Here is a 27,234-nt window from a genome sequence, read left to right as displayed (position 1 = left end):
CCAACAAAGTGTATCTAAAAGCCATTGTCTTAGGGTTCAGAGACAGCTAAATGATTGATTTCACATAAAATATTTGTTGTTCTAATTACAGTGTCATCTGGGTCGTTGGCAACAAACAGATGCAAAACCAGCCTTTACATACCATCTTGAAAAACTTATGATTTGCTTAGTGTGCTTTATAATCTAAAGCATATGGCTTTGCATAAAACTGCAGTATCCAAAATGAAGCTGTACGTAATGAATCACTGGGTAGAAGAAAATGCATTGCTTCTGTTACAAGCACTTTCAGTGTGTGTATTCAAATGGTTCTGTTTAGGGTTATAAACAAAAGGCTATCCTCACAGTTTCAGCAGTGTGTTACAGATTCTGGGATGCACATGACATCAAAGAGGCTACATTAATTTCCCTAGCAGTCTATGGCTCTTGGCACTATGAGCACACTCCATCTGAATAAACAGAATTCTACTTCACCACAGTTGTGTGGGGGATCCAAGGTGATCATGAAGCTTGGTTTTGTTTTATTTTATATCTTTCTATAGGATTTTTTACTTCAGATTCTGTGTGTTTAGTCAGTCTGGTAACTGCATTTGAGCTATAGAACACTTCCGCGACTATGCTTTGCTAACCCATGACAACTACAAAGCACTTGACACTGAAAATGATTCAATCTAATATATTATTTTTACGTAATGAATCCAGGTAAGAGCTTTAAGTACACTGGAGTTGCTAAGGATTAATCACTCTTCCTAAGCATTAATATTTTTTTTTAAGTAGTTAGCATCTACTTTCCATTAGCAACACTTACGTGAAGATTCAGTAAGGTATTTTGTGAGTTAGCAAGGGCTGAGGTCTTGTAACTCCTCAAAGCACATCTGATTTATTGTTCTTTCCATGCTTGCTTGTCACTAGCAGCATGAAGAGTGCCAGCTCCTATAAATATTCCTGGACACTCTTATGTACAGAAAGGCACCAAGGGAATTTGGTGGCAGGAATGGTTCCCATCACACTAGATCTCATTATATCAACAGAATAGATGGCATTATTGAACATTTGCAGAGGTCTGAAGCTACTGGTAGGTAAGCATGAAGTATTCTGGAGACAATTACAATTGTTAATAGTATTATGTCAATATGCCTCCAGGCTCCTTATGTTACTAGATTAATTTAATCCTCTGATGCCAGAACATAGGTTCAAATGCTTCACTATTAATGGTTTTTATTCCCTTTTCTTCTTTTCCTTAGTTTCTCAGTACCTTACTTAATAGTTTATTTTTTTTCCTTTTTCCTCCTTCCTATGGTTTTCTCTTTTCTCTCTTACTAACCTTAGAAGGGAAAAGAACATAATGAAGACATACCTTATTACTCAAGTCACCAAGAAGTCTTGCTCTTTATTCTCTCCTACCCTGTGTTGTTGTCTCTTGGTGTGGTTTTGCCTGTACTGAGATTAAAATTTTACAGAGACAGTGTGTTTATTTTCTATCAGCCTCCAGCATTTTTGCAGAACTACCATAATATAATTGAATTTATAGTATGTAGCATAGACACAATAACTTCATTATTTCCAAATGAAGCTACAGATTATTCTACAGTATGTGTTCAGTGAAGCCTATTAGACCTGCTATCCTGTCCTTGTTTCTGATACTTTTATAGTCGGTAGCATTAACAAGCAGTGTACAAATATCCTGTGATGTGGGCCAGGTATCTCTTCATGTGTACTCATACTAAAGTCACACTGACTGCAGTTTAGTACAGGGATATGCAGGATAGTTCTGCACTAACCAGATTGAGTATGGCAGGCAGACGCAGCAGGAGCTCAGTGGGGACTAACTGCTTGAGTATTCACTCTGCTTTCCAGGCACATTTTTCATTTTACTCCCATTTTGCACTTTACTCCTGTTTTATACTTAAGGTATGATACAAATTTGTGCATATGGTGGAGAATCATGGGAATGGAAAAGGAAGGAAAATACATTTGTATGAATAATCATAGCCAAACAGCATTGTGTGCCCTTTGTAGATGGCTCTTATTTAAAATAAAGCTGAAATAATGAAAATCATGAAGTCTAGTTAATTTGCAGTAGTATTTACTGTGTAAGTGATGTTCAGTCAGTCCCATTTAACACTGATATGAGTGGGACCACAATCATTAGCCCCTTGAGTCCTCTCCTTGAACAGACTTGCAAAGCACACAAGAAAATGTAGTTGTTCCTTGAAGTCAACATGCTGCACGTAATTATCCACTAGCATCCAGTCCAGGAGGAGGAAGTATATTATCATTGTCTGTGAGGTCATTTCTGCATTTGCCTAAGACTTCAAGAGGAAAAGTGAAGTTAACTTGATGCCTTGAACAATGATTCAAAACTGGAAACTTGAAAACATCAAAATACATATAAATTATCAAAGGAGAACAAAGACAATTTTTTCCACAAAAGTCTTCTCCCCAGGCTATTACAATGCTTTACATAGGCATGATCAATATATCCAGGCTTGAGAACCAAAGTCTTTTGGAATAAATTAGACTGGCAGGAAAAGAAACAAACAAAGAACAAATTAACATGATTTTAAACATTGCTTAAATTTTCATGAATGTAGACCTTGAGATGTTATGATGAGATCCCATGAGTCTGTGCTAATATTTGCTTATAATTAAGGGTTGCACTTTCATGTTTCATCTGATATTATAGATTGGAAATCAGCTGCATGCTTACTATTTTTCTTGGTCGTACTGATTTCTCTACTTTATTTGCTTACTCCGTTAATAATATATATGATCCCCTAAATGGCCCCATTACCTTTCCTTTAACAAACTGCCCCTTCTCGTCCTCTAAATCTCCTTGTTTGAGTAATTAGGAAAAAGCTAGCCTTCCTGTGATACTCAGTTTGTGTTCACCTATAGCAGTAAAAGAGCCAAGACTAACCCCTCCCAAACCTTCTTTGGGTAAATGGCTTCAGAAGGAAAATGAGTGTACTCAGCTCCACTCTTCGATCAGTTGTGATGGATGAAGTCCCCTCAGCAAGGGAATTGGCAACACAGCCTCTTTGGGGCATTGCCACACTGGCAAAGAACCTTTGTGTGCATTCCTTGCAGAAAAAGTAAGATGTCAACCAGTTTTTAGAGCCCCACGTGTGCTGCACCACCCTTAAAACAATCTGATTCACGTCAGTTTATTTTACAAGTTCCAAATGCAGTTAAGCTGCTTCCTCACCATTTCCGTGCAGAATTCTCCATATTGGAAAAATTAGCAAGATTATCAGCATCAAGAGGTTTTTGAAGCAAGAGTTTAGATGAGGAGTTTATGGAGACCCTAATTTCATTTCAGCTAGCAAAATCTGATGATTCTGTTCCTCTGACATGCCTGCCCAGCGCCTGGTACCCATGCTTTCAATACTAAGATAATCAAGACAATAAGGACATCTAAGATGAGATTTTCACTGAATATCAAGTGAAGTCATCTGCCCCATGGGAAGTCACTAAAAAAATACATTTTGGCCACTACTGTTTTGAAAGTATTGGTCAGGGCCCAAATCTTAGATGCAAAAGTACTTGCGTCAGTGCTAAAGAGCACTTTGAAGTCTTTTGTTAAATCTTATGGCTTGGCAGTTTGTACATTTCTGAAAGAGTCCTTTGCAATTTATGGAAATGATGGATTTTTAAACAGAAAAATCTTCTAAATAAGATAAGGCATAAGAAATCTGCTAATCATCCCCAAGCCAAGAGATATTGTTAAAAGTGTCAGTATAATGAGTATGATGGCTAATTGAAGAAAAATATTTCCATTTCAGCCATAAGAAAACAAAGAAGAATCATGTGGAAATTCAGAAACTATATCCCAGAATTTAAAAGATCAATACAGATCTTCTGCAGACTGAGAGTTCTGATAAAAAATTACATTAGAGAAATTAATTCCTGTTAAGCTAGACGTGATCTGTGTCACATCTTCAATGGTTTTTAGCTTAAGTCAAAACATGCCTTTTCTAAAAGCTTCTAATCTCAACCCGAGTTTCCATCATACTGCTAAATATTTTTTCTCCTGATTGATTACTTTCAGTATGTGCTGTATTTCTGGTCTAAAATTTTCTTCTGCTTCTGACCATTAGTTAGTCTAGACTTTTGTTTTCAAATGTGAAAAACCCTCCACTTTCTATATAGGGGTTTACACTTGCTTCAAATAACCTCTTAACCTTCTTTTGAAAAAATGAAGTAGAACAGTTTTCATATATTTCTCACCATATGGCAGATTTTCCAGATTTCAAATCGTTCCTGTTCTCAAAACATTCTGCCCTTTATTGCATCCACTTTAAAACAATTCTGTACACAACAATAAAACTGTTTTCCTGTTTCTGTTGAGTAGTCCTCTCTTCTTTGCATCCAGTCTATTTCATATTCAGCTGAATATCTGTAGTTCCCAAGTCTCTCCTGGAGACACTGCTTTCCAACTATACAATTCCCAGTTCATAAAAATGTATCTCAGATGTTTGACTTTGCATTTAGTTGAAAAAAGATATCTTTTTAATCTGTCCAAGCTCTGCAAGGTTCTGGTTTTCTGGCTTGGGCTCTTATGTATCAGAGAAATAAAAAGGAAAACCAATAGTGGTAATAGAGGACTAAACAGAAACTCCATCCATTTCTTTACTTACAAATACTTCCTATTCCAACCGCTTGATCCATTAGCCAGTTTCTATTTCCCTTCACTGTAAGCAACATCAATTTAGTGGTGTCTTTAGGGAAACATCCACATGAGCCTGCTCACGCACGTGTGTCAGCCGCTCTGGGCTCAAGCGAGAGGAGGATGCCCAGAACCTCAGCTACTCTACACTTCGATCAGCTGACATAGTGCACTTCGCAGAAAGCATTGTGCCTACTCTCTGTTATTTCTGCACTGCAGTAAAGGATTTATCAAATAAGAAATTGTAGCCTCACGAGTTTCTCTGCTCAGTTACAAGAAAAGGTTTTCTTGCAGACAAAAGGGGGTCATATCTCTTTCTTAAAAAGTGATGCTGAAGGACAACCTGAAGAAAGTGCATGTGCTCACACTCGCTCATCTGGTCTCTAAATTTGTAGCAAACTAAGGAGCCTGGATGTGCCAGAGGCACTTGGCACAATTTCTGTGCAGTATAGACAATACCTTGTTAATGATACTGGTGCTGCTACTATTGCTATTAAATTACAAGTGACTTTTTTCTTATTGGTGGCTTTAAGTTTGTCATCAAAGCAAAATATTTTAGAACAGCATTTAAAATGCCTATGCAACTGCTGAGTGTTGAGCACATGTTAATACCATTTTCTCCAGATATGGTAGTTTATGATAAATGTTACCAGATTTTGTACTGTTCATGTAGTGTGCAACTAAGACAAATGGGCCCACTGAAAGGGTATTTCCTTTGGAGAATACAAGCTGCAGACCACCCGTAGGATACACAGAAATAATTAAGTGTCAGGATAAAAAGGTAGAGCAAAATATTAGTGACTCAGAATCCTAATGAATAAAAGACATTAAAAAAAACCAACCTATATATATGTGTGTTTTGAAAAAAAAAATGTGAAGGCCTCAAGAGCACTTAGGGGAAAGGAAAAAAGAACACTCCATCACATTATTGTACTGTTTAAAAATTTCTAAGTATTTGTGTGCTGTATTTTTACAAGCTGCAGAGAGATATGTGAAATGACGCAAAACAGTGAGGACCTGATTTCGTACCAGCCTCTTTCTAGCATAAAGAAAACTTCATTGAAAGGTATTCAAAAACTATCTTGCTGTAAGAAAAAGCTCAAATGGCCTTGCAACTGAAAACATTGCTTGCAATAATTGCAGACCCTGCTGTCCTGAGAAAGAAAGCTCTAAGATCAATTTGAGTAACTTTCAGAGCAGAGAGAAGCTAGAATGTAGTTATGACAGGTCTTCCACAACATTTTCAGACTTCAGAGAGAACAAAATTGCACTTACATCCTATCTAAATCATAGTGAAAAAAATTTTCAAAGAAACAGATATTATTTGGGCACCCAATTTCCTCAGAATTGTTTTCTGGTACAGCTTCTGCCTTGTCTGGTTGTATACAATACACCCAAGTAGCAAAGATTCTGGCTCAGCCATCACAATCTCTTTAGCAAAAATATAAAGGTTTACTTAACTTGAAAGTATGAAGTATTGAAGCATTGGGTATTAAATTAGCAGGCAGCATGAGTGTATTATTTTACACTTTTTTTGTTTTAATGGATAAATATAACCTTTCTCTATAAAATCGAGTTTGAATTTTAGACCCAGCTCTGCAGTCAATTCCCTGGTGGTCATTTAACCACCATCCCTCCCAGGTGTTGTGATGGAATGAACAAGTGCTCCTCTCCCATGCAGACATTGCAGTTGCACACTGAGAGGAAATTATTATCTTTAAAATTTTATTGTTGAGAGGGAGAAAGACAGTGAAAGGAAGAAAATCTCTTAGAAAAAGTCAGTCTTTTGGCTGAAAAGGGCAAAGTTCAAACATCTCCTCTACCTCATCCAGACTGCAGGTACAAACTGTAAGCCTGAGTGCATAATAAACTTCCTTTGTAATGTTACCTGCTCCTTAAGGCTAGATCTTGTCAATGGATTTGTGAGATTAGAACCCTGCATCTGCAAAAGCCATATTAACTGGAGTTTTGAAGTGTTTGAAGGAACTCATGCTACTTGATCTTTGTGCTGGCCTTTTGTATAGGAGCTATTTCCTTGTGCAGTATGGAATGCAAATGTGTAAGATGTATATTTTTCCTTTGGTGCTGCCAAACCCTGTTTTTATTCATACTGTCACTAAAATAATTTTCAACAGGGAGATATGAGAAAAGTCAAAGGCATTGGAAGAATCATTTGAAAAGTAAATTACCTTTCGTTACCCCCTACAGTAATTTTTTAGTAATTTATGTATCCTGAAAATAGTTATCCTGTAATCCAAAATATGTACCATGGAAAATACCTGGTAAAATAGAGTACAGCACACCATAATGTCTTTTCTCCTTAATACTAAAAAAAAAAAAAAAAAAAAAAAAAAATTAGCAAGCTGTTAGTTCTTTTCAGAAACCCATCTGAAATATTTCCTTCATCTTTAAATTCTGCTTTCCAGATGACTTTAAGCAACTGTTACTTTACAGCACATCACAAATTATATGAAGAAAGTGTAATTCCAAACTCGTTTGGTTAATCTGATTAAACAGAGAGCCATGTCAAGAAGGTAGCCTTTTTATATAATGAAAATGATGATAATAGACTAAGTCTCATCAGTCAAGAGACTTTATTACTGTCTACTGTAGAAAAACTATTTTGTTGCTGCTGAATTATACGTCCTTAGCTAGTCACAATATACCTCATTTCCTGCTTAGATAACAGAAGATATTAAGATAAAGTGTGAAAGGAATAAGGAACTGTGTGATATAGATATATGGAAGAATAAAAAATGTTTAAAAGTGAAAATCAAGTTCTGCATAAAAACTTGCATTTGAACTAAGTTCAAAAGAGAAAACAAAGACTCCCAAATTTCTGTTTGCTTACTTTGGATAGAACAGACTTGCTAATAAATCCAGGACCAAATAGGACAGAAGAAAAGACTGTTTAGAGACTAAAATGTGTTAAGACGTTCACAGCACCTGGCACAGCTTAAAACTAAATTGTGTTATCTTACTGTAGGTTCAGAAAACTGTCTTGAACAGAAGCTGAGAACACCTCGTCGACGATGTCAGCAGCCCAAAATGCTGAATAGCCCTGAGGACAACATGTACTATAACCAGTTAAATGTGAGTTCAAAGTGGCAATAAAGCTGTTTTACTGGCTTTGTTTCCAGTTAATAATTCTGTTATTAATACCTGTTTCAGCCCCTCCAGCCCCACCCCCACGTTCTTCTGCTCTCGTCTTGAACATGTGCTTATGCTCTTTATCTGTTGCTTTCATGTCAGGATGTCTGCCTTCACGGTGAATAATTGATGTGGTTTATCAAAGACGAGCAAGATGCATGCTTCATCAGGCTCACTTGAGCCCTTTGATCAAAAAAATTATGCTGTGACTTCTGATATTATCAGCATCTGCTTGCATTCAACACAAAATCACTTTGAATTAAAAATTAACGACTTGCTGCTTTGCTTTGACTGTGTGTTCTTGGCCCTCTCCACAGGGAACTCTAGAATATCAAGGGAGCAAGAGGAAGCCAAGAAAACTTGGGTAAATATCTATCTTCTTAGTTCTAAGCAACTGTAAACAGAAGAAGTCCTTTGTGATATTACAGAATATGCAAAACTTTCTAGAGAGGTTTCTAAAAATAAACAACTAACATATTTCTGTGCATTGATATTGGACATTTTCTGCAGAAGCAAATGTAAAACTTGCATGTACTGCTGTCTGCAGACACTAGAACTGATTCTTACAAAAAATGCTCCCCAGGTCTCTCTGTGTACTATTACTACCAAACAAAACACCAGCATTCTTCATATTTTTAAGTGTGTTTACCACTAGTGAAATGTGCCAAGTGAAGAGTGTTGGTACTGAAGGTGTGTGACCTAGAACCTGTCCAGAAGCCCTGCCATCGCCGCAGCAGCACACTTGCAATGGGCCTCTGCCTTCCTGGGGGAGCACACGTGAGGAGCTGACAGAGAGGCCACTCGGCACAAAAGGGAGTTGCACCTTCTCTGTTGAACTGAGTCAATTCTCATTGTTACATGAGCAGTTACCACCTGGTATAGGTAGAAAAAACTAGGCTGGCTCCTATACAATTGCCAAAATATTTCCCTGCCTGATCACATAGACTGGAGAGAACTGATGGATGCTTGTTCTTGCAGACACATTTAGTCCAAAAATTTACCAGGACTTTCTGTATTGTTTCCTCTGCTTTTTATTAATCTTCTGAGTGCAACTGTATGAACAGAACGTCTTTGAGTCAAGGTTAAAGCCCAAAATTTTGCATGACTGTGCAAGATTTGGGGTTTTTTTCTCTCCCTCTCCTAGTTTAAAAAAGTTTGTATTCTGGGAATAAAAACACTAACATGGGACTGCTCATCATACATCGCAAAAAAATGAAAGCCCCTTGCTGTCAATAGGGCTTTTCCCAAAAATTGATGATGTAGTCTTTGGCTCACATTCACAGCAAGCCATCATCTGAAATATGATACCAAAATCATATCCTAGTTGTGGAACATATACAGACAAAAAAGCCATATTGCTCAAATTAAATGCCTATTTGATGCAAATAGTTTTTCTATCATTCTATACTCCCAAACTGAAAAGTGAGATTGCATTTCACTGATCCTCAGAACCATTCAGAATATAATCATAAAATGTAATAGCACTTGAAATATGTATAAAAGCTGTATCTTGCTCATCAAATCATCCTATCTTTTTTTTTTTTCCATTCTTATACTAGGGATTTGCATTTTTACATCCACAGAATAGTTTCTATTTCTGAAGATATTGACAGAGTTAAATTTTAACTTAAGGAGTGTTGTTTGTTTACTTTTAAGCCAAATCAAAGTACTGGATGGAGAGGATGAGTATTACGAATCATTGTCAGCTGTTGAATCTACCCCTGAAGATGATGATTTTCTCAGCTCACCATCTCCTCCTTCTTCAAGAGATGTGTCTTTTGCTCAAAGCTGAACCTCACTTATTCTATTGACTAATACTGGTAAGAGTATTTTTCTGCTGATGATCTCTTCCAGTTAACTTTGTTACTGTGTGTTTATATAATATGTTAAAAATACCATGTTAGCTAGTTACTTTAGTTCACTGATTTGGACCTGGGTTGGCAGCTGTACACTGTCACATTTAGCTGTATTTCTATAAACAATTCCAGTAAAGGGGAGCAGCACTACCTGGATGTGTTGATGTTGATAATGGACACATTTCTTTAGCAGCAAGATTAGTTTATCCAATTCTGACCCCTTCTTTCCTGCTTCCCCCTCCCCTGGCTGCTGTTCCCACCCTGTGCCATTCCTTCTGTTGTGCTGGCACAACCGGTGGTAGAGCTGTGTGAAAAGTAAGATCAAGAAACTGAACTAGATTAAAAGAACACTGTACTAAAAATTTTAATTTGGGGTCATAGTGAAAATGGTTTGTATTTCATTAGACTGATATTAAACATTGTCCTTTATAACATTCTCTGCTGTGTATGACTTTTAACACTAGAAAAATGTACAGAGTAAAATAATCTAAAATATAATTGTGTCTCAGTTCACCTTGCAAGTAGTTTTCTTACAAAGTATTAGTTTACTGTAAGTCTAACTTGAGGAATTACTTCAAATGTAAGAAGTAAAACAGTTTTAAGGCTAACGTTTCACACACTGCTTCATATAGTCCTTGTGACTGAAACCATCATTATGACTAGTTATTCTTGTTATCCATGCAAATATTTAATTTATTCCTTAAACTGTATCTCTGGGCTCCAGTGACTCCTGCATTTCCACAGCCCTCTTGTACGTGGCAGAGGGGAAAAAAGTCACCTGCAAATTTCTCTACTTGCTTTTCACTTTCTTTGAAAATCCTTAATGAAACTGTGCGTGACTTTCTATGGAATACTGAGATTCTTTGCCACTTACTGTTTCCATGGCAGAAACAAACTATTTCACCTTACTTTTTTATTTCTGGTTCAGAGACACAATTTTGATCTGTGACCATTCTTTGCTTCTTTTCCAGACAAGCTCTTGTCAAAAACTTTTGGAAATAAAATTTTTTCATTTACTGCCTTACACATTTGCTCAAAATGATTCATTTTTTCTTTTTTGAAAAACCATAGTGATTAAATCTGACCATGTATTTTACAGACCTAGTTATGATCCTTGTTTTTATCTCTGCTCCAATGAGTTTACCCTGATCTGTGCTGATAGATCTTCTTCCTACTGGAGATGCATCTCACACCTGTTTCTTAAGCTACATAATTTCTTACTATCAATGTTCCCTGGCATCGGTTTTTTGACCACAGGACAAGGAAAGATGGCATGAGAAATGAAACCCAAGTGCAGTCAGGATAACCGTAAACCAGAATAGGGTTCAAAAGAAGAAAAAGTAATGAAATAGATAGTTCCACAAAAGCTTTGTTTCTCCTAACAAACACAGAAATTGTTAGGCTGGGCAGATGAGGATGAGTGAAGGATTCCAGGAAGAAAAATTCTTCAGTCATTCTTCACCCAAAATGTGAGAGAAGGTTGAAACTGGAAGCTGTAATCCTGACAGACACTGAAGTCTTTCAGTTCACTCCTCATTCTCCTGTGATGTACATTTGGGTAGGTGTACTTTACAGGCACTTAAGAGCCTTTGAAATTTAGGAACTCCTTAAACAACAGAGATTTGGTGAATAGCTGCAGATGAATTAATGGCATTAAAAAATGCAGCACAAATAGAAATGGCAACTAATATGAATGCATGGGTACAGATCAGTTTCTTTACATTTTGTCAAAATGCAACAAGAGTGAGTATTTGTTATGATAACTCATCAAAATTATGTCACTTTTCCTATGCAATGTATAAATTTGTTATATATGTTAATTTGTAACATATCTGGATGGAAAATAACAGTATTTTTAAACAGTCAAATTACTTGCTCTACTCTTCTATTGGCATAGATCACACAGAGTCCTAGCAATATTGATTCTTTCTGGTTCCTTCCTTTTTGAAAACTGTTTGGGAAAATAAAGTTTTATTGTTACTGCAATTCACACCATTATTCATAGTTAAGAGTTTATAATTTGTTTTAGTTAAATGGCGGTGGGGTTTCCAGATAGGTATTATGTCACCTGCCTAAAAACCAGCAGTTTACCTTGCACTGAGTGATACATTACTCTCAGTAGTTAAGTTCATAAAGAAGTAAGGGAAAGTGAAAAATAATATATAATTCAGTGAGGCACTTAAGCCAAAGCCTAGTCCCATTGAAATCAATGAAATTTTGGCACGTGATTAAGTGCTTTGCTGAATGGGGGCCCAAGTTAACAAGAGCAGCTTCAGAGCAATAAAGAATAAAGCACAGGCAAAATGCAAAAACTCTCTAAGTACATCCCTTAGGTTTCTTCCTTTCACTTCTTCCAATTGTTAAGCTCATATCAATCTCAGCCATCAGAAATGGACTTCAAAGAGATTTTAAGCAGTCTTTAATTGCATGGAAAGGGTAGAATACAATATTTTCCTTGTTATATGCAATGCCACTATCTACATCTACTATACTTTTTCAAATTAGTTAGTGTCACTAATACTTTAATACTGAATTTACTACCTAAAAGCTGCTGTTGAGTAGTATGGTTTCATTCTTGCTGCTTCTTAGCTAAACACTGTGCACAAAGTCAGTCTGTATATTTTATTCTTTCCTAACTTACCCCCTTTCCTTGTTTGTTTTCACTTCATCCTCAGCAGATGACCCTGTGAGGTAGTCTTCTCTCATCCTGATTTTAGAGCACATATATGCTTTTCAGTTATTAAAAGTCTTGCTGTAGAGCCATGTAGTCACATTATGACTGACCAAAGAGTTGAAATTCTGTTATCATATTGGTAGAAGTGTGTGTTTGGGTTGATTGATTCGTGTGTGAAAAGGAGTACAGCAGGCATGTCAGTGTGATGATCCTGGTCAGTGGAAGCGTATCAGTGTGAATTGCTTAGATTTTCTCATTTGGCTTTGATACCATTGAGGCATTGTTCTGATTTATTTCCTTTCATGTATATTATCCTGAAATGTTAATGTATTTTGCTTAATAGTTCATAACGTATGCTATTCTTAATATTTTATAAAAGTAAAGAGTTTAAATCCTGTTAGGTAGAAGAAAATTTCTTAGACAGTGTGTAATATATTAAACAGTTTTCAGCTGATAGAAGAGAAAAGGATGAAGCTCAACAAGGGATTTTAGCAGATTTCTTCTGTACACCTTAATGGCACTAGAAACTGGTTCTTGCTAAGGACAATTTCTGCCTTTTGGTTATGACAGCTTAAAAACTTGTCTCTGTGCCAAAAAAAAAAATCGGGCAGGGAGCTTTTGGAGATTAGCCCCTTTCATTTGGTAATTTTAAATGTGCTTCTGACTTAAACATTTACATCACTTTAGTAACATAAAGGGGCCTTAGAACAGGAGTAAATTGCAGCCATCTTAAATTTGCCCTCAATGTGACCTTCCTCACCCATACACTGTAAGAGTTGTGGAAAGGGCTTTTGTGCACTGAAGGTCTTTTAAGTGGCCCCTATCAGGCTATCCAAGGATTTGTTGTTACTTAGAAGCTTAGAAAATGTGGCTATAAATGATATAAAACGGGGTGGTACTACTACCTATTTTACACCATATAAAAATTGATGTGAAAATAAGATTTAAGTCCAAATTTTAAAATTTCACCTTTAAAAAACATTATAATTTAATGTTTATACCCGCCTGTTCTAAGATTTGTAATTATATAGGAATATTGCTTTTTTGTTGTAAAATAGTTACCAATGAAATAAATAACTCAAGCTACCATACTCTTATTTCTCATTCCTTTTTTGATTGTCTCAAAACAGAAGGGGAGTTTTGAGAGACAGCCAAACTCTGAAATTTTTAAATGTCTTCAGGTTAACCAGATAAATATAGTGCATACAATTGAAAATAAAGCCATATGGCACAAAAGTATCCTCCTATGAGACATGGGTAAGTGGTTTTAGTACCAATATATGCACGAGACATGGCACATACTAAACTTATCCATCCTGCTTTTAGCTCTGACAACAAAATATGAGAAGTAATGTCAGTTTTGTTGTTAACACTAGAAATACATTTTGATAACACACCTTTTCTGTAACAGTACTCACCCTAGGAGGAGTTGTAGCAGAATGCATACTTAACAGAAACTGTTTCTGCTTGACAACAAAGCAGTACTCCCAAACTGACAAAAGTAACACAGGATGCTGTGAAAACCAAAGGCTGGGGAGCAGCCCTCTAGGTCAGGGCTAAAGATTACAGAAAGTGAGAGGCTTTGTGTCTCATTTGTGATGGGCACTGGAACAGAGAAGGGAGAACATTGACAATTCATAATAATAGAGCACTGTGTCTTTAAATGCACAGGCTGATGCCTAACTCATCTTAATAGATTTGTCAAGAATTATTGGATATTATTTTATTACATGTATAAATCCAAGGTCAGCCAGAACAGTAAATATATACATTGTGTTATCATGGAACTGTTTATTGTAGTACTCATACTGTGATGCTGAAGGACATAGGAGCAGATAAGTGAAAAGCATATCTTGGAGTAATGTTTCCAGAAACCAGATTACATATTATTGATCACACCAGTAATAGATAAATCTCTTGCTTTTGTTTGGCAGGCTTATTTTTTAATTAAATTGCGGAGAGATATTATTTTTTCAATAATTTAACTAGGATTTTTTAATATAGTTGCCAATTGGAGATGGCAAATAGGTAGATCAACTTGTGTGCTTTTTTCTGCAAAAGATCCAAACCTCAGTTTCTGACCCATTACCAGTGAGAATCTCATTTCAATCTCTAAGTGAAAGTAATATCACTACAACAAAGATTGGATGTCATCCACTGGGCTGGAGTTCAGTGCTGGGAGGCAGGCCGGCCTGTCACAGCTGTTTCCAAAAATTGTTGTGCTACTGATCATGGCAAGTCTCTGATGAAGACCTATCTAAAACTGGAATAGTAGGACTGGGAGCCCCATGCTGTCTAATGCACTGGTGGAGATGGCTGAGGCCAGGACAGAGATAATAGAATCTTGAGGTTCTGGTGGAAGTGATCCTCAGAAAGCTGGGTGCTGGAGTATAGCTTCACAGTACAGCTGAGAAATGGTGAGATGGAACGGCTACATTGGGGCCCTTAGCAATGGGTAAGGAAAGGAGGTACTTCCACAAAATTGTGTGACATGGTTTAGTGATTTTTGGTTTTGCTGCTGCTCCCTGTTATAAGCAACAAAGTAGCACAGTTATGCAACTGGAGAGATTATGTAAAGACTTCTATGACAAAATGGCACTTAGTGAGATCGCAAAATCTTTGAAACAGAAACTTGTCGTTTTGTAATTCCTATTACCCTATGAATGAGCACTCAGTTCTTGTTCTGTAGGATTAGTTTGATGGAAGTTTACATCCGAATTCAAAGGTAAGTGCTGTACATAATGCAGGCACAGACTTCATTTATTTTATTAAATTGACCTGTTAGAAATGAAGTTTTGAAAGAAAAACAGAATGGGAGGTTTCGTAAAACTGTAACTTTTGATAACTTGTATTACAATCTCTAGCATCTTCAACTCAGTACAGATTTACAGCTGAGTTCCAATTTGAAATTGGTATTGATTGATTATGTTGCTCATTTAACATTCCAGCATGCAGCAACGATCATGCAACAGACTGTGATAAAATGGGATGTGATCTAACAGGACGTGACCGATGGGATGAGAGCAAAACGCTGGGTTTGTTAGTAGTGCTGTGCAGTAGCTCAGATTGGCATCTTGTGTGCTTTGATTATTCATTTCATTTTACTGTCATCCTACTGAGTTGAACATTTTAAAAGACAACGGTGTTTTTCCATCTGTAACTTATGGAAAGACAGATGGATGTGGACAATCTCCACCTACAGCTCCTTGACTGAATGCCACTGCGCACTTAGTGGTAGAGAAATCCCTTCTGGAAAATTAGAATGTTTTAAAATATATTATATTGGTTTTTTAAATGTTTTTTTAATGTGGGAACTTACAGATTTTTTTAATTCTTTTTTTAATGAGTAGAAATAAAACAAACTGGTTCTTATCAACATAGCCACTATATTATAAACACTGCTTCTGTTACACTGAAGTTAATCCCCAGTCCTGTTACAAGAAACTCATCCTTATTAAAGTAACATTAAGAGCTTCTTTTTATTGATCTGCTCCTTTCACTTAATGATAGGAACTTACTGATGTTTTAATAATAACCTTGCATGCTTTATCTCGTTTTACTTCAATGTGTGTTACAGATAGATGCTATGGAAACTAACTTAGCATAAACATTTTGCAGATGTCTTTAAAGGTTAAGGAAAAAAAGATTTAGTTGCACTGCATGTTAACAAAGATGGCTGAAAAACTGCAAGATAAAAGAGAGCCTCGAGTATGAACATCAAAGAATTGTTAATGACAAGAAATACCATTAGGGTTAGCATCCCTTTTGTTTCAGCCCCTTCACACCTGCAGTGTGTTGCAGATTCTGTCTTTGTTGGCACATCTGAATTACTTCCATTAGCATTTATAGAAAAGTGGCTGCAAAACAACAGAAACATACTCCTGGTTTTCTCTGTTACTCCAAAAAAGTCAGATATTAGGTTCTCTGTGGGTTTCCTTCAAGGTACAGTATCTTATTGTAAAGGAGACTATAGACCCAGGATTCCGTTGATTGCAAATGAGCTAGGTTGAAAGGAGAGGGGAGCTTTTGATACTGCTAGAGAACTAATATAAGCAACTACAAGAAGCACACATAAGAAGCTCAGACATTAGCAATAGCAAAATCAGAGCGTGAAATTCAGATTAGCCCTCCACAGGCTGTGAGAGGGAGGGGGTATCGGAAGACTTGGCATGGCTAAAGGTGTAACCTGTTTCATTTGGCCCCTGAAAATTTTTAACAGATGGTGGGACCAGCTGTCTTTTTCAGCCATTTAATAAACTCTTCAGTGGTAACAGTTTGGGAAGTGGGGGGTTTTGAGTTTTAGGCCAGAGGAAAAAATAAAGAAATCTGTCCCAATTGTCTTTGCCAAATAGAGAAGTCTGGAAACATTATGAAAAGTTAAAGTGAAAAAGCTAATTGATGATACTGTCCTGATTATATATTTCAGCAGAAGAGAAAAAAAGAACTGCCTGTGCCCAAGTGGACCAGTGCATTAAAAAAATGCCTATTATGTTGTTATCTTTATCTGTCATTTTAATTTCAACTCTTACAAAGAGGCACATAATGAGAAATTTTAAATGAACTGTAGAATGAGAGACTGTCTTACTTTTTGAGACATGATACTATGTTAAAGAAACAGGCAGGGTGATCTCCTATATTTAAAACAAAAAAGACCTTTTGGATAAGATTAGGTTTACACAGTCTGCCTAGGTGAGTACAGCAGTGATTGAACTTGAATAACACAGTGTTATAAAATGACAATAAACTGCTCTTTGAGAAACATACTATGTTGAGCCTCTAATAAAAGCCTTAGTGATATGTGGGATTTTATTTATTGAGAAAGTTTAAAAAAAAATTCACTGCAACTGTATTTCTTCAGTTAAATTAATTTTTTTAAATTAACATTTCCAACACAACACTTAAATGGCAACTCTCAATTATATGAGATGTTTTATTTAAAAAGCATGTCTAGTGTCTTTGAGCAGAACAGTTCTTTTTGCACATTTACATGCTACCCAGCTGAGCAGCCAACCCTTCCATTTGACAAGGGCTTTGTTCTGCCTACAGGCCTATTATAAGCCCTAGATTGTTTGCCCTTAATAAATTGCAACAATAAGACAGAAACCTCTTTCAGGTTAAGAGAAATAAAACATGTTGCCTACATAGCAAAGCATATGAAGTTTAATAATGACAACAGAAACATATCTACTAAATCTCATTTGCTTTACTCCTGGATCACTACGGTTAAGATAGTACAAAAAGGTTAGCATCTTTCCATGCATCAAACAAAAGATTAAACAAGAGTGGGACAAAACAACTCTAGCTACAGAATATTTTTTTCTTCACAATATAAAATCATACTGAATCCTATGTAAAGAGACTAGTGGGAACTAAACAAAAAGAAATATGAACATGATTAAATGTAGAGAAAAAATACGTTTTTAACTGAAACAAAGCATGATTTCATATTATCAAGAGGAAGAAAAGAGTGCAAATTATTTAAATGGACGAATTTATACTATTCTCCAATGTGTTGGTGTGTGTCTGCTTGTGTGTGCCTTTCAGGCTCTCCACCGAAACACAAAGCCCTACCAATTTTGCTTTTATAGGAGCTAATGGGCATTCTTCAGTGGCTCAAGTGTTGGTGGAGAACGTGTGATCTTAAACAAGATTGTTAAGCCCTGCTTCTGAGGCCCTATTGGTAACATTCAGCTGTCAGCTGTGTTGTGTTTGCTGAGATTGTTAGAGATGATTACCTCTGTTGAACCTAGATCTGCATGTTTTTTAGACTTAAGCTGGAAACTCCCAATGATTTTTAGAGTATATCTGCAAATAATGGAGAAAATAGGAGGCAAAAAGGACAGCATTCTGTGCTCCCTGTGCAACAGTACAATTGAAGAAGGTGAGCACACCTGTCATCAAATCACTGGATATAAGCAATTTGAAAGAGTTTTCTCTATTTAGAAACTCATTAGTAACTCAATACAGTGCTTTCAGAAAGAAATTCCAATCACTGTTCCATTTATAGCTTACTTTTTAAAATTCTTTTTTTAATTTGCACATGGAAGTTCTGAGAATATAAGAATTTCTTTCCTTTGATTCTAAGAGAAGTACATACACACAGTACTTGAAAATGTTGCTGACAGGCTAGAAGTGATAAAAACTTTCAAAGGAAATATAGTGTTTATGACAGATATTGATTTCACTGAATTAAAGGCTATTTTCTTTCTTTTAAGGTATTTTTGAGCTATGGACAATACTCTGAGGACTATTAGGTATTTTCTTGGGAAATTTCAGTATTTCCTACTGAAATTTCTGTTGCCATTTCTTCTGCTCAGCCACAACATGCAGGAAACATGGTCATGGTTTTTCTCTCTGTCTTCCTTTGTGTTAAAAGAATTAGAGGCAGATTCTTCATTGTCTTTGCCACAGTGCAGTGACAGGGTGCCAGCTTCACTGCTTCTTCCAACTGCTGCACAGAACCAAATGGAGAGCACATAATTTGTTATTTCTGAGAGGGCAAAGCTTTCTTGTTTCATCCTGTGGCTTCCTACAGTGCTAATCTCTGTTGTATCCAATTTCTGGGTGACACTTGGAAGAGGACTTTCAAAGGATGGACAAGAAGAGAGAAGTATTAATGGTCTTTCATAAGGGAATTAATGGACTTGGGGACAATGGAGTAGAAAACTTCTATGAGAGAGACTTAGAAGAAAAGAGAGGAAGCTACTTGAGACAGGAAGAAAAAAGACATGATAGAGGCCTCATGGTAGAGGCAACCTTTAGTAAATTTTGAAGATTATTCTCATCATATACAGTAATAAAGCATTAAATCATCTTGCAGACTGTCTTAAAATGTATGTAACATCTATAGTAGAAAACCACTTTAAGATCCTTTGGAAGCTTCTTGAGAAGGCAAGTTGTTATAATTACTGCAACTACGAATAGATTTGTTTAGAACAAAATTACAAATGGCTAGTAATTTGAATTACAAAAGTAAAGGCAAATAAAATGTTCCAGGTGTAAAATTCCTACCTTTTCTACAATAGGAAGTTTCTGTAGTACAATCTGTATCTTGAGTCTGGTTCCCCATTCAAAGATCACCAAAAAAAAAAAATCTTCAATTTTTGATGGTTCGAAGTAAAACATCTTTTTTCTTGTTTTTTCTAGGCCTGCAGTACTTCATCAGTCTCAGGTTTTTAAATTATTATTTTATAATCATTGTCTTACATCTTACTGTAAGCTTTGGAAAAAGTCTTCCCTGTCATAAGTTTACAGAAAATATCAGCACAAGAAAAAAAAATTCTGGAATTAATAATTTTCAAAAACAGTAATTGTTCAGCATGCTAGAAATTTAGCAGTTTTAACTTCAAAAAGATAGACTAAGAAGCAGGTGATAAAAATCATAAGTAGGTGATATATAGTATATATTATTAGCAAAAGTTTCTCCAGGTGTCTCTTTATAAATATGCTACTAGATGGTGTGATGTAAATATCTTTTCTTTGATTTATCCATCATTTTTATAAGCATATTGAAGCAAAAATAGTGATAATCCTTCATCTGAGGAGATCGTTTTCTATCTTTTCTTCATTGTGGGAATGATGTAGTCTAAAAAGAACTTTTCCCCTTTCGCTGGGGTTCATTACATTGCAAGAAATTATTTCCTTCTTTAGACAAACTGCACAGAGATGGATATCTCTAACATATATTTAAGTTTTCACCTTCAAATTAAACAGAGCAAGAGATATCAGAAAAATACCCAGAGATCAAAACATATCACTTTGATTTTTCCAGATCAATCTTGTAAAAACCCTTGCTTCTCTCAAATATCTAAATATAGATACTATTATTTTCTCTGTATGTAAAGATCTCAGATGTTTACAGCCCATTTACAATTAAATACGTAATCTGCCTGCCCAGCCAGACTAAACCTGGGTACTTTCATTAAAATCACACTGCTTTTCGTTTTGACAAAATAATTAATCAGTAGCTGGAAAATGTGTTTACCAATAGCTCACATACACTCTTGAGAGGCAGGAATACAAACTTGTTCTCAATATCCTGTAAGTCTTCATTTAGCTCTTTATATATGAGTGTATATTGATAAAGGACAACAGCAAAACCTGGATTGAAACTTAGGACATCAAGGAAGGGTGCTGAACAAGGGTTAGACAGAAATAATTGTCCACATCCTCTAAATTCTTCTGAATGGTCAAGAACGAAAAATACCCCAAACTTCTATTCCTCTTTTGTACCCTCCAGACTTCTGTTATGTGAACATGCCAGTTACCTCATAAATAATGCCTGTAAGATTGTTAGAGGGAACCAGCCAAACATGGATCAACAAGATGCTGGTAAGGGAAAAAAACAGTGTCCCAAAACTTAGCTGATCCAGCAATATAGTGTGTTTGTGCCTCATGTATTTGCAGAGCATCAGATTCACTATGTTGGATCATATACAGCTGTAGAAGTATTCACTGGAAAAAGCTGGTGGAACACTGACTGAGGGGAGGAGAAAACTGGCATAGAAAGAGGGTCTACTTGAGGTGGAGGAAAATTGGCTCTTCTAACTATTCCCATGTGTGAGCTCAAGGAAATACAGATGATAGCGTTACTTAATTCCCAAAGCTGTTTCAGGAGCAAAGCTTGCAGATCTGTCTGCAGGGAGGTCATCACCACTGAGAGTGGTTGTTTTGATGAATTGGCAAGGGAAACTAGCGGCTTGGACAGAATCCTGTAGTGAAGAGTTTGCTAAAACAGAGAAAGGATGGGCTGTAAAAGTAAGCAAGTATCTATTTATTTCTGCTCAGTATGTTCAGTGTTAGAGTTACAGAAGCACATCTGGTTATTAAGTACAGCCCACCTAATGTGTATTTTGTCTTTGTAAAGCAAGTGTGTTGGGCTCTGCTTTTTTACTTATCATATGCTCTAATCACTGTCCAGCAGGAGGAGTAAAAATATAGGCATTGGCTTATTGCTTTATTTGCATAGGCTTTATGTTTGTCTCCTCATTGCCTCCACAGTCTCATTGCTGCCCCTCTGCATGCCCAAGATTATCTGGGTTTTACTCTGTCTTTACTCTGTCTGAAAGATCAACAATGGCTCATAATTCAGAAGTCGCTAAAAGAGTGTGCAAGTGTCAGAAGAGACTGACATGAAATCAGGGGGATGGGAGGGCTGTAGAAAAGAGTTTGGATTTTGCAAGGGAAATTAGGTGGAACATCATATTGTTTGGTCCCAAGTTGTGTGCCTCTGCTCATCAGTCCAACTCCCTGCTCTTCAGTAGGGTTAATATATGACATAGAACAAGGTACGCGATCACCTGTGTCGCCTTTGATTAAAAAGCAATAATAACATAGTACTTCTTTATAGAGGAGTTGTGAAGATAAATGCTTTAAAGATGATGTGCTCAGTGTGACTAAAGTTCCTCCCAGTACACTCACTGCAGTTTTACCACCTTCTTACTCAGGACTGTCACAAGATTTTGCTTGTTGATCCCATTTCTGTATTTCCACCCATCTCTGCAGCTGCACTCCTGTTACTCAGAAAAATATCCTGAATATTCCTCCCACATCTGTCTGGTGTATTCTTACATATCCTGTCACTGGTAAACTTGGTAAGTTGACAGAAGTTTACAAAAAGAAGAAAGGGAAACCATGAAGAATAATTGCTTTTCTGGCTAGTGTCAGGAGAGAACGGGGAAGTGGAAACAAAGTTTCCATGCCTTATCTAGGTTGAATGTATGTATGAGTTGAGTGTCAGAGGTGGCTGTATATGGCTGCATAGAGTGAAATGTTAAAGAACACCCCACAGAGATGAAAACAGCTTCAATCAATTGCTCAGGCTGAGCTGCTCCATTCATCTTGGTATTCTCCTAATCAGTGTCCCCAGAATTAACATGTGTAATTCCATGCTCATTCTTAGCTCCTCCAGTCAGTCTTGGTGCTGGTGTGCTGTCTGCTTGGAGATTACCTTTTCTGTCCACCTGGATGGTTAGGCTTTTGCTTCAGACCCCTCCCAAAATGCTGGCTTACATTCAGACACCTGACCAGTAGTGTTAATTCAGAGTCTGTATAGCTCTGTTTCCGTTTTCCTGCATTCCTCCTCTGCTGTTTTCCAGTTGTTGATGCTTTACTTGGAGCACTGCAAATAGTGTATAAATGATAGCTGAGAAGTATATACCAAAAGAAAGAACAAAGCTGACTAGATTGTGCTATTTATATTTATAAGAAAATACTGATCATCTGGGGCTTGTCTGACTGGTAGAACCAACAGTAGGCAGAGGAAGTGATTCATTTTATGGGCAGTGTGATCAAAATCCCTGTGAAGGCTATAACACAGAGAGCAGCAATTGAATTGATGACCAGTGAGGCATATGGTATCTAAATTAACAGCATAGGATCTCCCAGGAGGAGGAGGTCACCAGGGTATCAGAAGGCTCAAGCAGAAAGTTCATTTTGTCTCTTCCCATATTAAATTCCTGAGATACAGGAATGCGATACTAATTTGGAAGACTAGATAAAACTGGAGATGTAACACTTTCTCTTGAGTCTTTGCAGTAGAGTTTAATGAATAAAGCTATGCACATTGATAGAACTACCTCTAGCTTCACTGTGTACATTTGTAAAACTTGATTTAGAGGGATTTTGATTACTATGTTCTCTTGTAAACAGTCTTACTTCTAGAATGCAAATTACCTTACCCTTAATAAGAACAGGCAGCAAAAATTCATAATTCAACTGATAACTGTATCTCATTAAAGAGAATCACTGCCATTATAGAGCAGCTTCTTTCTGAATCACTCCATGTGCCAAGTACACTTAGCATGTGTAGCAATGGAAGTAGAAAAAAGTAGTAAATCATGAGCCCAGTTTAGTTTTTCTGGGCATCTATTCCACTCCCTTCTGTAAGAATCTTGATAGACTATTATTTTTCAGCCCCATACTCTTGTGCATTGATAAGAATCACAGCATTTTATAACGTTAGTCTGATGACACCAACGAAATTGCATGACTTGGCATTTGGATTTTTCTCCAAGCTTTCTTTTTTAAGACAAAACATTTGGAAAATAGTTCTTTGTGCTTTAGTGTGACCTCCTAAGAAGCACTCAGTTTTTAGTCACAGATTTCTATATCATTTGGGCATTGGAGTGCCAGCACTCCAATGCCATCATAGTCTTGTTCTTATTTCCAAGCATAAGAATTAGGTAATTTAGACTAATACATTTCAACTTGGTTGCAGTATCTGTCCTTTGCCATGGACTCTTCTCTCTTTCATATGTAATATGTGATTCTCTCAGCTCAGTGCTAGTAGAATATGCAAGCTTTCTTCATATATAGGAAATAGGAATGTGAGATTTACTAAGAGAGAGAAGCCAAAAAACTTAACCATTTGAAGATCTTCTCTTTTTCTCCCTCTGTCTCAGAGGTTCCAGAAGTGTGAGAAAAACTATACTGTTCATTAGACTGGTTCACTAGTCATGGCCATGCTGACACCCTCGTCTTTGAGGAGAATATCCTTTCTCCTCTTCTCATCCTGGGTTCTCAAACAGCTGGTCAAGTTGTTTGTCCCTGAGCAATAGGGGCTGATTGAAGAGTGAAGTGAAATGTGATTTATTCCCAGATTAGGGTTGTTTGCTTTGATTTGGCATGGCCAGCTGGCCAGCAGGAGATACATACCTCAACCAGTACTCCTGAAGTTTCAGCTGAGCTAGGGTAAGTTGTTTAAGTGTTTGGTGAGGAGCAGCCTGGTAATCTATGTGCAGAACTGAGGCAAGGAGCTCCTCTTTTCAAGCCTGGAGCAGTTGTGTGTATGGCAAGGGTTATTCCCCTTGTAAAGAAGGGGAAGGAAGCTGACTCTAGTGTGTAAGGATATGCTGAGAATGACTTCACCTTTTTATAGTTCTGTGAGGATGGAAAGCATAATACAAATATTGTGTATTTACATTTGAAATAATTTTATTGATGGTGTTTTTATTTTCAGAATTTGAGGGAGGCAAATTTATATTTGGGTAGTTAGTGTAATTTATGCATTTGACTATTTATGTATTATTCTGCACCACTTAAGGCATCAATTTATGAAATGACACTGAAACATACTGTACACTGCTTTCCTGAAAAGACTTTTCTGCCCATCTATGAGAGCAGTGTTCAGCTAGGGAGAAATAAGAATTGCAATTGAAGTTTTCCCCAATCTTTCATGGGATACTGAGCCTCTGGTGGCAGTTAAGAAGAGTGGCATTTAAAAAAAACCTCTCAATTTAGAAATTTAGTTTTTCTAGGTCCCTTTCAAAAATTCTCCCCCTGTTGAGGACATTCACCTATGTCATAGTTCATAGACTGCCTTTCACTAATATGTGTGTATTACTGGAAAAACCTACCTTAAAAGCTTTATACAGAGAGGGTCTTCAGATTCTCTCCCACAGTGTGAAGACAGTATCTCTTACCTGAGACACCTCCAATGCCAGTCATGTACCATATCTGTGTCCCTGTTTTGACCCTCACAATCCAATTATTGGGCTTTTTCTTCATATCTCTGTTTTTATCCCCAACTAAAGGGGAGTTGCTGAAGAGTTTGTATAGAGCTCTTGCTTTTATAATTAAGATTATGCACATTATTGTACATTCTTGTTCAGTAGTCCTTGAAGAATGGGTTATTTCAAAAGTGATTCTTGAAATATTGAAAAATACTGCCATTGGAAAATACTTAATATTTTCTGTACCAAAATGTTCTAGAATTACAGCATGAGTTCATTAAGTAACAGGTGTATTTTTACAGTGTTGGATTAATCCATTCAGCCAAATCAATAGCAATGTGGCAGGCATATGATCATCCAATATTTATGTGTAGATTAAACAATGATCTTTCTGGATAAACTTTGCACTGTTTCCAGTTCTAACACAGTATAAACACAGCTGTTTAATTTGTCAATAAATACACTAAGTAACTAAAATTAATTATCATGAGACCCAATTTTTAGATAATATGCTCTCTGTAGTTAAGAGGAAGCAAATAATTTAATTACCTTTTCATTCTATGCTGAATAATTGCAATGCAAAAAAAATGAATAGCTATATGTATCTGTGGTCATAAAATTAAAAGTTCCCATCCTGTCTTCCCCAAACAAATGCATTCCATCAAAAATACAGAGGCTTTTTTTACCTAACGTTTCCCCAAATGAGAGGACAAGCAGGCTGCAGATCCTTTTCAGCTGCTCACCCAAGTCTTGGCTTGCTTTCCGTTTTGTAGAAGTCCATTTCTAGCTATTAGAGTTGTGACGAAAATGCAGCCATGTGTGCCTGAGGCAGAAAGGCATTCCCAGAGAATTTGAAATTATCATTTTGAACTAAAGTGTCCCAGGCATTCCGAGTAGAGCCAAGAATAACACTTTCAATATTGTTATGATTAAGAGTCTGATTCTTTTTTAAAGGATGGAAGCAAGGGAAGGAAGTATATCCAAAAATGTTCACCAATGTTCCCCAAGACAGGAGGAAGAGTCACAAAGGGCCAGCCAAGAACAGAGCAGAAGATGAATACATTAAGATATTTAAACCTTTGAAAACAGGTAGTAAAACTTTGTGAGGCATAAAACCTGTTCTACTTTTCATAAAGGGCAGCTCAGCTTTCAGAAATACTCTATCAATCTTCGTCAAATCCACACCTAGACTGGGAAATGTTGAGACAAGACTTTAAATCCTAAATATGCCTTTACATGTGCTGATCTTGTCTGGGATTTTGTGTTTTTCCCTTATGCACAGAAAAAAGCAGGAGATACCATAGCAGTTTTTAATGTTTCTTTTTATTTTCATCTACTGATGTTCAAATTATGCTGTGTGAACTGGTGATTCCTCTTCTTATGCCAGTCATGTTGCCTACTGTAAAAATGTGAATATGCTGAAGTAAATAAAAATGGTATTAATGGGATATAACTCAGAACTGTTGGTAGTGTATCCACACGTGCTTGAAGCTGTATACGTAGGGTCATTTACCTTCTGGTGAAACTTCTTGCTGTTGTGAATGGGTGGTTTCTGTTAGTACATCTTTAAACCAGACAGAATGATGGATGGTGTGAAGACACTGCCTTCTGGAGCAAGTTTATTAAATCCTTTTCAGGTTTAGATTTTGTCACCTTTCATGGGCAACTTGACTAGGTGGCTTGGCTGAATGCATTAATTGCTTAATGCAGCTGTTCACTTAAAAATTATTCTATTTCTGATTCTTTGTCACAATTGCTAAAGAACAGTATTTCATTGAAAGCAACCCAAGAATCCCAAGTTATGGACAGGCAGGTGGCCAGAGCCCATCCAGGCTTTCAGGGTTGTTCATGGCTACACTGGAAGAGCTGAGGAACTGGGGTCATCACAAGAAGGCCTTGGGGGGGGTCATGGCAGGTGACTGCAAATGTCTTTGGCGGGACTGTGAATGTCAGGAGAGGACTTGGCTGTGGCAGTGTGAGCCGTCACTGGGACAGGTTTTGGAGTGGGCTCCAGGATGAGGTACTTGAGGCCCAGAAGTCAGAGGCACAGCAGAAACCATGGAGGGTACCACTGGTATGCAAGCAGCTGCTATTCCCAAGTATTTTTTTTCTCTGCTACCTGCATTCAAACCAAGGTCCGCAGAGCCCTACAAGGTGGCACAGCCACTCTGTGATACCTGAATTTGAAAAATCCTGAATTTTAAAACACCTATCTCAGAAATGGTGATTGTTATTTACATTCACTGTGTTTAAATCGACAGTAGCCATCCAGCCCAGCGCAGGCTGAGCCCCTCTGACCCCGGGGGTGGTAGGAGTCTCGCCGCCCGCCGTAGCAGGCAGGGTCCCATGGAGACAGCGGGGCTGTGAGAACCGTGCCCCTTGCTCCTCAGCCCTGTGGCTGCAGCAATTCAGGCTCCGGCTCTTTGTATCCCGGCC

General features: G+C 37.1%; 1 protein-coding gene across 21 annotated transcripts in view; it reads left to right on the top strand.

Annotated features, from left to right (window-relative positions):
• The window catches only part of MYO3B (myosin IIIB), a 252,842-nt gene that overhangs the window by 196,965 nt on the left and 28,643 nt on the right, over positions 1-27,234 (top strand). For 19 of the 21 annotated variants that reach the window (XR_001862401.1, XR_001862400.1, XR_001862399.1 and 16 more), the window contains 3 exons: positions 7,653-7,759; positions 8,134-8,180; positions 9,473-9,636. Coding sequence is in view for 17 of the 21 variants with exons in the window: in XM_017735716.1 (XP_017591205.1) it covers positions 7,653-7,759; positions 8,134-8,180; positions 9,473-9,608 (290 nt within the window). In the remaining 4 variants the exon portion in view is untranslated. Of the gene's footprint in view, positions 1-7,652; positions 7,760-8,133; positions 8,181-9,472; positions 11,668-25,752; positions 27,229-27,234 lie in introns of those variants that run through there. The other 2 variants (XM_017735713.1, XM_017735711.1) reach the window with 2 other exon arrangements.

Source organism: Corvus brachyrhynchos, unplaced genomic scaffold (assembly GCF_000691975.1).
Source record: "Corvus brachyrhynchos isolate BGI_N302 unplaced genomic scaffold, ASM69197v1 scaffold255, whole genome shotgun sequence".
In the NCBI taxonomy this organism is placed as follows: domain Eukaryota; kingdom Metazoa; phylum Chordata; class Aves; order Passeriformes; family Corvidae; genus Corvus; species Corvus brachyrhynchos.
This window is presented reverse-complemented; position numbering and strand designations above follow the sequence as displayed.